Source organism: Dioscorea cayenensis, unplaced genomic scaffold (genome assembly GCF_009730915.1).
Source record: "Dioscorea cayenensis subsp. rotundata cultivar TDr96_F1 unplaced genomic scaffold, TDr96_F1_v2_PseudoChromosome.rev07_lg8_w22 25.fasta BLBR01001250.1, whole genome shotgun sequence".
Taxonomy (NCBI): Eukaryota; Viridiplantae; Streptophyta; class Magnoliopsida; order Dioscoreales; family Dioscoreaceae; genus Dioscorea; species Dioscorea cayenensis.
In genome coordinates, this window is record NW_024087641.1 from 76,876 (window position 1) to 87,543 (window position 10,668).

At 34.2% G+C, this 10,668-nt stretch overlaps 1 protein-coding gene across 1 annotated transcript; it reads right to left on the minus strand.

The window, feature by feature from the left end:
* Positions 1–1,696: 1,696 nt before the first annotated feature.
* Positions 1,697–4,628, minus strand: LOC120255956 (probable serine/threonine-protein kinase WNK1). The gene is made up of 7 exons (XM_039263722.1): positions 4,558–4,628; positions 4,422–4,459; positions 4,103–4,330; positions 3,797–4,017; positions 3,550–3,713; positions 3,039–3,456; positions 1,697–2,945 (listed from the first exon to the last, which is right to left on the minus strand). The coding sequence occupies exons 3-7, from the start codon at positions 4,186–4,188 to the stop codon at positions 1,918–1,920; spliced, it is 1,917 nt and encodes a 638-aa protein (XP_039119656.1). The 5' UTR covers positions 4,189–4,330; positions 4,422–4,459; positions 4,558–4,628; the 3' UTR covers positions 1,697–1,917.
* Between the last annotated feature and the right edge of the window lie 6,040 nt (positions 4,629–10,668).

Here is a 10,668-nt window from a genome sequence, read left to right on the forward strand (position 1 = left end):
GGTCCAACGCTTGGTCCGATCTGATCATATTTTATTTATATATTTTTTAAAACTCAAAATTATTAAAAAAATTTAAAAATTGCTAAAAGATTATTAGAAAAAATAGAAAAATTTTAGAAACATAAAAGTGAAGGCCTCATCTAAAAAAATAAAAACTATATAAAAATAAATAAATAAATATAAAAATAAATAAAATGACTCTATGGGGTGTGTTGGGTCTTGTCGGCCTGACAAGGCTCGTGGGTTGCAAACCCACAGCCCAGCAAGACCCTGGTGTGACAAATATAGACAAATATAGATAAAATGCAAAGGATTACAAAAGATGTAAACAAATAAAAACTCAATTTTATTTGATAAAATGACTTCAGAATTTTAATCTAAACTTCAGGTCAAGTCAAGCTTAACCATTAATTAAACAAACTTGAGATCAAACCTGACCCCTTTTTAAATATGAATTTCAATATTGGCACATTTGACTGGGCTTGGGCTTCAAACTAAATAAATAAATAAATATACAGATTTAATTTAACACGCCGACATAAATATATACATAAATTTAAGATTAGTGGTACATCATTGAACAAATTGCTGTCATGACTCACAAATTGATAGTGATTTAGTACCTCCTTGTACGGATAATTATTATATTCAAAACCATAATTTGCCTTAAGTTATGACTACTATTTGAGCTGTATCCTTTTTAATCTTGTTGGGGACCAACACATATAAAAACAAGAAAGGGAGCTTTCAGTGAAGACTTTAGATCTTTGGCTACTACAGTCTACACCACTAGCTTATTCCTTTTCAAATATATATATATATATATATATATATATATATATAATATTGAATAAGATTTTACTTGTTTTCCATGGCTTTCCATATGTGATGCTTATGGCTTTTTAGCTACCCACCATTTAATATGGAAGATAAACATGCCATCAATCATTCAAAAGGAATCTCTGAAGGCTGCACCACTCAAAATCTTTAAAATGAGAAGGGCAGGATGGTGGAGCCTACTGTAGATATTGGGTGAGATGATGCCAAAGGAAGAAGGTTCAGAGATCACACTCAATGCAAACCACTTCTCTACTTCATTTGCCAGCATACTGACAGTCATTGCCAGCCAATAGTCTCTTGCATCCACTACTTCATGGACCAATCAATGATTTCTTTTACCAATTTTCTTTTATAGGTATAAATATATAAAATAAGTTATTGGGGCCAATTGGTATTGAAATGTAATCAAGAGGATCATCCAATTAGCTGTTGGTTTAAATTCCATAAATAATTCTTTTGAGCTTTTGAAATACATACAAAGTTGAGAATTTTATTTTTAAAATTTTCACTTCAAAATAATTATGTGACATGTCTCTCTTTTATCCCTTCTTTGTTATTCTTCAATCCTCCAAGTGGCAGTAACAGCCAGATTTGAACTAAAAAAACAAGGATGTAATTTCAAAAAATACAGAGACTAGCACGGTACTGATAAATAATTTGCCATAATATATATATTGAGATGTTCAGAGAAGCTCCTCCAACTTTGGCTTTTCAAGGCCGTGGTTACCCTTGTCATTGAATGCTCTGCTCAGCAGTTCTGAATTGTTGAGCATTTAAAACAAGACACATAATTGAAAAGCCAAAGAAAAAAAAAATGATTTCTGACATCAAGTTTATTGTTTGAACACAAAACAAATGCTTGAGATCGACATCAATTCATCTTGTAAACGCTTTGCATTACATGAATATTGTTTTTGTTGAACGTACGAAATCAATTTGAAGCAATGAACCCAATTAACTGGGTAAAATACATCAAGATGGGTCTCAAGAGAACATGAACACGAACTTCTGTGAACATTCATATCAGAGACCCAAAAATGCACATTTTCATTGGAAAGACATGTTGGATTTTAACTTTTAACCATCCACAGCATCAACTGGAAGAGACCTGGTTCGGAGAAGAGAGTTCCGCAAAACACCAGTGTAGAAATTCTGTGCCGTGTGTAACCTCTTGCTGTCGTCAAAAGAATCCACCTCGCAAGCATGAGCCCTTCGGGCATCATAGTCGGGGTGGCTACTCCCACAACAATCATTGTTATTAACAGATTTCTTCTCCTCTGGAGGACAAAATGACGGTATAGGAAAGGAAAATTTACCACCAAGATGAAAAGACTTCATAGGCTTCATAGACTTTTCATGAGGTGGAGTACAAAATGCTAAAGCTGTAACTCCATTTTCCATTCTGTTGCTCAAGTCCGGGGTTGAATTCAATGTTTGGCTTCCTCCCAATTGCAGTCGTTTATAATCTCTAAGCGCCCTCTGATGATTAGCCGTAAGCCATCTCAATTCTTGAAAGATTTCATTCTCATAATCATCAGAAGTAGAGGTTGTGGTACATTGATATCCCAATTCATCATTTGTATGTATCAGCCTCTCATTCGTTGATGACTGGTTTAAATCATCATCTTCATCAGAGTGGATATCTCTTGACCCTTGTGAGCTCAAGTCAAGGCCTTCGGATTGGCTAGCTGGGACAACCGGAATTTCCTCAGTTGAACACTGCTTGGGTTCCTCAGATTGGTATGTGAACTCTCCGAAACGACCATGCATAGAGGCACAACCAAGACGGGAGCATCGAGTAGACTGCAAGTTAGTGCTATCTGGATTTCTAGCCGAAAGGTAATCAAGAAGTGAACCACATGATGAAACATTGGATGCACAATTCTGACAGATTGATGTGGTAGTTTGGCATCTTGCCATTTCTTCCATACCAGGTCCGGGCTTCCAGTCAGGTACCAGCGAAGAAACTTCACCATCTATCATCTCCGCAATTCTAGTCACATCATAATCGGTGATATCCAACTCCGCAACCATTTCCGTTGCAACACTCAAAGCAGTATCAGCTTCAACATCAAACGGGAAGTAAATATTTCGTACCCGGCCTGCCCAAAAAGGATAAATATAAATAGGATACTATTTTCCATAGCAAAACTCTAATGTTTACAGAAGAGAAAAATTCTATATCAAAGTGCACCTTCGTTTATCCGTGATTCTGAGCCTCAAAAAGATGCCACCGTCATCTCTCCTTTTCCCCATGATTGTTATATCCACATTGGCAACTTGGTCATCCTCGTGGCTATCAAACAAGTCAAATCCATGGGCTTCAATGTCGGTTTCATCAGGATAATCCCACCCATTTTCTTGAGCTTCAGAGACAAGATGGAAATCATCATGGAATCCATTGTCGATTGTTGGGACATTACCAAACTGAGGCTGCTGGGCAATATGTCCCAAGTCCATATACTCTACATCCAAATTATCTGAAACTTGATCATTTATTTGGAGGAAAGGGTCCTTCAGCAGCTCCTTGGCAGATAGCCTTTCAGAAGCTGAAGCCAAGCATTTCTCAACAAATTTCCGGACCTCGGGATCTTTGACTTTATACAAAGCTTCAGGGTTTAGTTCCCCTGCATGGAAGGATACATAGGAAGATGCCAAAATGAAATGATCAACAACCATACAAATATGGAAGATAAAGGAGACAGTAATTCTTACAGAAATCACTTTCTTGTAGATCTGAGCAGGATGAGTGCATTCACTATAAGGATACTCAAAGGTAACCATCTCCAAAACACACATACCAAAAGAGTAGATGTCCACCAATTCATTATACTCCTCCTGGTAAACCTCCGGAGCCATGAATTCTGGTGTGCCTATACGAGATGTGGTGACAATTTACAATCTTTCAAGCACATCAACAAAATCAAGTCTGGAGTTTTGAGAGTTTTGAGCTCACCTACACAATGTGCAGCATGAGATTTGCGGAGAATGGCGGCGAGACCAAGGTCACCAATCTTGACCTCACCTTGGTTGCCATTAATGAAGATGTTGTCACATTTGAGGTCTCTATGGATGACTGGTGGGTCATGACTGTGAAGGTAAAGCAAACCCTTCAAGATCTGCCTACACCAATGCTTCACTGCCCTAATGTTCACCCTTCTGTGTTTCTGCCTATACCTGTTAACAGAAAAACAAGAAGCAAAGCAATCAGAAGAAAGAATGAATGAAAGCCCCACAAAAATAGACATTAAAAAACACTTACTGTTTGAGTGTGCCAGAGGTGAACATCTCAGTAACAAAGTTGATGTTCCTGTTGGAGATGTCCACCCAAGAGACGTAGAACTTCATGATGTTCTTGTGCTTGAGGGTTTTGAGCAGGTGGATCTCACAATACAGCCTCTCAAGGTCATCTGGGCTCTGGAGGAAGTCATAGAGCTTCACCTGGTTCCAAGCCACCTCAATCCCCTCATACTCATCAAAAGCCCTATAACTACCCACACAAATCCCACAACCCAAAAATCAATAGAAAAATACAAGAAAAATATGATAAAGGGCAAATTTGTTGAGGTGATAAATCATACACAGTTTTTGAAGCTCCTTTGCCAAGGATCTCATTGTACTGCATACAAGCAAGAGAAATATTTATAAAAAAAATTTGGAAAACACAAGAAAATGAATTGAAGGAAAATGATGCATATGATGAATTAGAGATGTTACCCTGCCGTATCTTCCACTGGGATCAACCTCCACAAACTCTGAGCAATCTGAAGCATCAGAGCTTGGCACCCATCATTCTACTAAAATAAGAAAATAGGTACACCTCAGAAAATGAACACAGATGGACAATTATGCAGCATCTCAGACTTGTGCAGAGTTTGGAAAATTCAAAACTTTAGGTAGAAGGGAATCAGTGTCACTTCCCGACTAGCAGTCAGGCATGAGACAACTGTCACATTAACCCAAGGGGTGTGAACAACACTAACCCTGAATTAGCACAAGGCTACACAAATATCCTGTGTAAAACTATCTTGGATTACAAATAGGAAACATTTAAACACGAGAAAAGATTGAAAAGGAAATAAGATGTATATATATAACCAAACTCCAATATAAGGTGTTATACACCAACACAAATGTACAACCCAACAGATCTGGTGTATAAAAGGATGTTTAGTACATAATATACTAAAATGATGCATAACAGACCTATACAACACAAAAGAACAAGAATAGCTGCCTAACACAAAGATTTGTCCCACGCACTACTCAACCTGAGGAGGGGAAAAGAGGAGTGATGAGTACTACAATTACTTAGTGAGTGAATACTACATAGCTCTAAAAGGACACATGAAACCAAATGGAGCAATAAAAATCATAAAAAGCTTTTCTAAACATACTTCTAGATTTAAACCAAAAGGTAAGTATATGTATATATATACTTTGAAATGAAGGTACCAATATCGCAATACACAAATGTGTAGAAACCATGAGTTTAAAAAAAATTAAAAAATCTTTCAACAAAAATGAAGATTTCTTTCAACAAATCATACTATTGAAACATCATTAGGGCTAGCCTCAAAAAAGTCCACGCATAGTTGTGGCGGCAACTAGGGTTTAGACCCGCCAAAATTGTTTTCCAATTAAACAATAAAATATTTAGCCCTCCTTGGTGTTGGCCTCTAAGAGCTTCGTGATGGTGACCCCTTACGTCTCAATTAGTGTTTGTTCCATTCAGGCTCTTTATGCGCCTTCAGAATGATTAAATTCAAATAGTTGGCCATGCTACTTCTACAGGTCAAACGGTGAGATCGCTACTACAGTGAATAGATATTACAGTGATGTCACCATCAAAATACATAGAAATATACATATATCATCCATGTCTCAACCATGGAGAATAACATTACCATAATACCATACTACACTTTTCAACATCACAACCATACATTAATGCCACATTTGTTTTTCCTAGTTTACACCCTTTCACATAATAATGTGAAATCATGAAAAGTAAGTATTCCAAAACATTTATAACATGAGTTATGTAACCTCATTGAAGAAAACATAAACATATCCAATATGTAACAAAACCGTTTTATTTTTACATCAAACATTTGAAATTCAAGTTGGAAATAGATATAGAGCAATAAACCACATATATATCAACAACCATGCTAGTAAATCAAAAGTGTTTGGTTATCATTCTATCCCTAATAGAACCATGCCATCATAAGGGACAATTCACTCACAAAATGAAGGCCAAAGGTTGCTAAACTTCCTCCATACCCTTGCTCTTGGCCGAGGGTTCTCCGCCTAAACAATACAAAATTCAAAGAATACAAAAAAAAAATGAGAAAAATATGAAAAATGAATGAATACATGAATGGAAGAAATACGAGAAAATAACACCCTAAAAGAGAGATTTTGGTATCCAAGAACAAATTCCTAATGACCACTAGAATAGAATGATGACCCAACGAATTCCAAAAGGATTGATGTCAACTCTCTGGTGCTACAGTAACCATAACCCTAGCTATATTACCCGAGATCCAAAAGTTCACAATTCTCATAAAAGAGTTTTTCATCTAAAAGGAATTCAAATGATAACAAAGAAGTAATGTATAGACAATGTCTAGAGCATTCAAAAGCCCATGATTTCCCCCAAAATCCATCAAAGTTATACACACATCCCATCCACATCCATTCAAAAGAAGTCAAGGACAAATGGAAACCAAAACTTGAGATCCAACAGCTTCTCCAAACAATCAAAACAAACAATCCAATGGCTCTAACACAAAGGCTAAAAAAACAAAGAAGTTCAAAGAATCACATGGAGGTTTAAAAAGCATGAACAAGAACATAAAATACCCCAAAACATGAAAGAATGGTCACTTCACCAAGTTTAATGAAAGAAGATTGGCTCTCAACTCCAAAGGAAGCTTGAAAATTTTTTAAAACTTTGAGGAAAGGTGGCCGGCCAAATGAAAGAAAGAGACCCTTGAAACTTGGCCTCTGGGAGAAGATGAAGGTTATAAATGATAAGGTTTGAGGGGAATATTGTCATTCTACCCTCACCTCTTCAAACAAATCACAACAATGCCATTGCACAAAGTCAATGACTCTAATGTCCTTCTACTTCCAAAGAAATGACAATGATGACTAAGCTTGAATGGTAAGTACTCATAAAGATGCCATGAACAACTAAAGACAAAAATGCTCTTAGACAAGCGAGGGAAAAACACACAATTTCTACACTCTCAACCCTCATATGCTAGAACAAAGAGAAGAGAAAAACAAGGCATCACAGTTAGGAGAAGTGATAAGAAGGGGAAAAGAGGGAAGAGGGCTTTGCACAACTCCAATCAAGGAGGGGCATAATACATATTTTTTGTGAAGAGAAGGGAGGGCATCAACACCAGCCCAAAGGACAAAAAAGGACAAATGGAGAGGGTCCTCTCTCCTTTTCTACTTCCTTCCTTTGCCCTTCCTTCTCTCTTTCCCTGCTAAGTCACATTACTACTTTACCACCCTCTCCCAATCATGTGTAGTTCGCTGTTGAAGAGAGTCAAAATAGAAAAAATAAAATAAAATAAAAAAATAAAAAAAGTGAAAAAATATAAAACAAATAAACACAGATTTTTTTTTAAAATTTTCAAATCATATTATAAAATATATAAATGTGTGAGAGTTCGATGGTTCGACTTTCTCCTAATATATGATTAAAACATTATATATATATATATATATATATATATATGGTGACTTGTCTCCATTTTTAAAAATAAAAACAATAATAATTATACATAAATACTTCAAATTTTTTATTAAAATATAAAATTATATATGCTTTTATAAAGACATAATAGTAATTATATAAGCAATTTCACAATGTAATTCTCCTATCTCTACTTAGAAGAATTCTTCCTTAAGTTATCAAATCCTTTTTATTTTCTTTATTACAATGAAAATATTGATTTTTTTTTATTCTACTCAATATAAATTTTGTAGATTTGATGACTTAATGAGTATAGCTTGTCCTAGTATTCTCTCCTCCTATATAAAGAGACCCCTTGTAACTATTTTGGAGTATGAATGAAAGAAATAAGTCTTTGATAAATAGTTTTTGTGCAATTGCTCTTGTTCTCTCATTCTCTTCATAAACCCCTAACCTTCTTTCCTTGCTTTTTTTGCTCCACTCCAATAACTCTCACAACTCCGTAATTGTAAAAGAGCCCAAATCCCATCTACAGTGGTACTAGAGCCCATAAGGTAAGGATATGGAGTGGTAAAAGCCCTCTAGAGCTTTCTTTTCTCTGAAATCATGCAGTTTTAGTGTGAAGTTTTTATTTTTTATTTTTTACATGTCTTAAGAATTTATGCTTTTAGTTTCACTTAGCAATAGCTTCATAAATCTTGTGCTTTATCAATAGAATTCAAAATACTTAAATCTGAGTGCCGAGAGTAAAAGAGAGAAAAATAAAGGGTCTATTTTGATGATCAATTCTTTATATTATTGATGTGTCAAAAGTTTTGTTTCTTGTTTGTTTTTCCTTAAAAAGCAAGGTAAAGTGCCTTTTTTTTTTTTTGTGATCCATAATCAAAGGAACGGTTCTTCAACTTGTCTAATAGAGAGACACATTGCAACACTTCTTTGAGAAGTTAATGCTATAGTTGCATTGTGAGTTCAGCTTCATCAGCTTGCAATTGAACCTTGGGAGATTGAAGCTTTAGAATCCATTGCTTCTTATTTTGGAGATTTGGCTAAATTTAATGATACTACTATTTCTTTGAGCAAGACCAAATTTGCTTGGATTTGTATTTAGAATGTTTTTACTAAGGCCTTCAAACTTAGTTTTTAGTAGATAAATGTCAACCTAAAATTTTTGTTACAATTTTATATAAAAATTATCTTGTGTTTATTACATATATGTCTAACTTGAGTTGTAATATTATATGGATTATCTTTCATGTCTATTAAATTCTGGTAATCATTTGGAAAATTTATTTTCCACCTATTCATCATATTTCTAGCGGTTGTTCCTAATAGATTTTCTATAAAATTTACTATTTCTATATTGTCTAATGCATGTGGTAACCTTTCTAATGCATTTAATAGCATCGGATTCCCATTTATATAGAGACAAGACCTAAGGCTTCAATATTATTGAAAAAAATACTTCGATCCTTGACACCATAATTCAACTTTATTATCAATGTTATAGATGAATCTAAAGATATAGATGAGGTTTCACTTGATCAATTGCAAAGCTCATTATTGGTGCATGAACAGAAATCCAAACAACTAGATGAAGAGGATAAAGCATTGAAGGTCTTAATGGAAAATCAACTGACACTGAAAAAAGATAGAGACAAATATAAAGGCGAAGGAAGCAATAATCATAGTAATAAACAATAACACTACTAGCACCACATAAATAAATTTTAAAGAAGAGGAAGAGGATAAAGATGTCATCACTTAACAACTTATTAGACAAAGTCAGTAAACAAGTAAAATATTAAATGCCTATCAATGTCATATATATGGCCATTATCAGTCTGAAATCTTCAACTTGTAATTAAATAGGTAAAATGGAGAAAGAACTAACTTTGTAGGAGAACAAGAAAAAGAGTTGATTTTGTTAATGTATTCCTCGAAGGGAGAAACTCAACAAAACATGTGGCATAAGTCGAAGATATAATACTTCAGTTGTAATAGATTTTGACACTGCAAGTTTAAATACAGGAACAAGATAAAGAGATGGAGACAGTCAATATGATAATGCTACAAGGACATCGAGTAGTTGAGATGAAGTAGAGAATGTTATGCTACTCACTTGATATGTAGCAGTGAAGGATCAACATAATATTTGATTTACAGACTGAGCTTCATATTTTCTCAACCCCTTCATCGAAAAACTAATAAATGAGTTAATGAATTAATATTTACATTATTTAACTTTCATTTTAATTTTTTGTGTCTAAATTTATAAAATCTATAATGTAAAAAAGTTTATATAAAATTTTAGTACAATATAGGTATAATATCAAATTTTCAATTAATCAATTTTCTATAATTTTATTTATGGCTTTAAAATAAGAGTAATGTTATTTATCCGAAATAATATCCCGAATACAACCCCGAGGTGGAGTTAACCTCACCTCCGGGATTGCATTCGGGATACTATTTCGGGATGGATAGAGTTATTTTTAAAATAAATTAATTTAATCTCCAAAGTAAAATAAATAAAGAATTGAAATGCCACCTTTTTATTAGTAAAAAAATTATTCTCAATATTATTAGAAAATTGTAAAAAATCCAAGCAATATGTCTCTTCAAATTGGAGTAAATCTACTAAAATTGAACAGTTGAGAACCGCTTGTTTGCACTTTGTAATATTTTAAGATATGTATAAATCAAGAAAATGAAGGAAGCATATATCACAAGTTTTGGGTGTCTATTGGTGGTTGGGTTTAGTGGACAAAAAAAATGTATACATTTAAATGATGGAAAATGCAAAGAAGTACAAAACTGACTGAGTTTATACCTATCATTCCATAACAAATTTTTATCCGGTAGACTCGGTTCCGTGGTAGTTACCACGGAACCGAAACGTGGCTCAATTTTAGCCATGGGTTTATAAATTTTATTATTTTTTATTATATAATCTAAGGATATATTGATAATTATCTTGAAAGATCCATACCCTTTATTTTAGAAGTTATTAAATCGAAATAATCCAACGGATGAGGTTGAGCCACATCTTGGTTCTATAGTAACTATCATGGAACCTGTTCAGTGAGATCATCTCTTATTCCATAACAATGAAT

Coding starts and splice junctions, on each gene's coding strand:
- LOC120255956 (XM_039263722.1), bottom strand. CDS start 4,188: ATGAAGTTCTACGTCTCTTGGGTGGACATCTCCAACAGGAACATCAAC. Junction 4,018..4,102: donor ACCTCTGGCACACTCAAACA/GTAAGTGTTTTT, acceptor TTCTGTTAACAG/GTATAGGCAGAAACACAGAA. Junction 2,946..3,038: donor GCTCAGAATCACGGATAAAC/GAAGGTGCACTT, acceptor ATCCTTTTTGGG/CAGGCCGGGTACGAAATATT.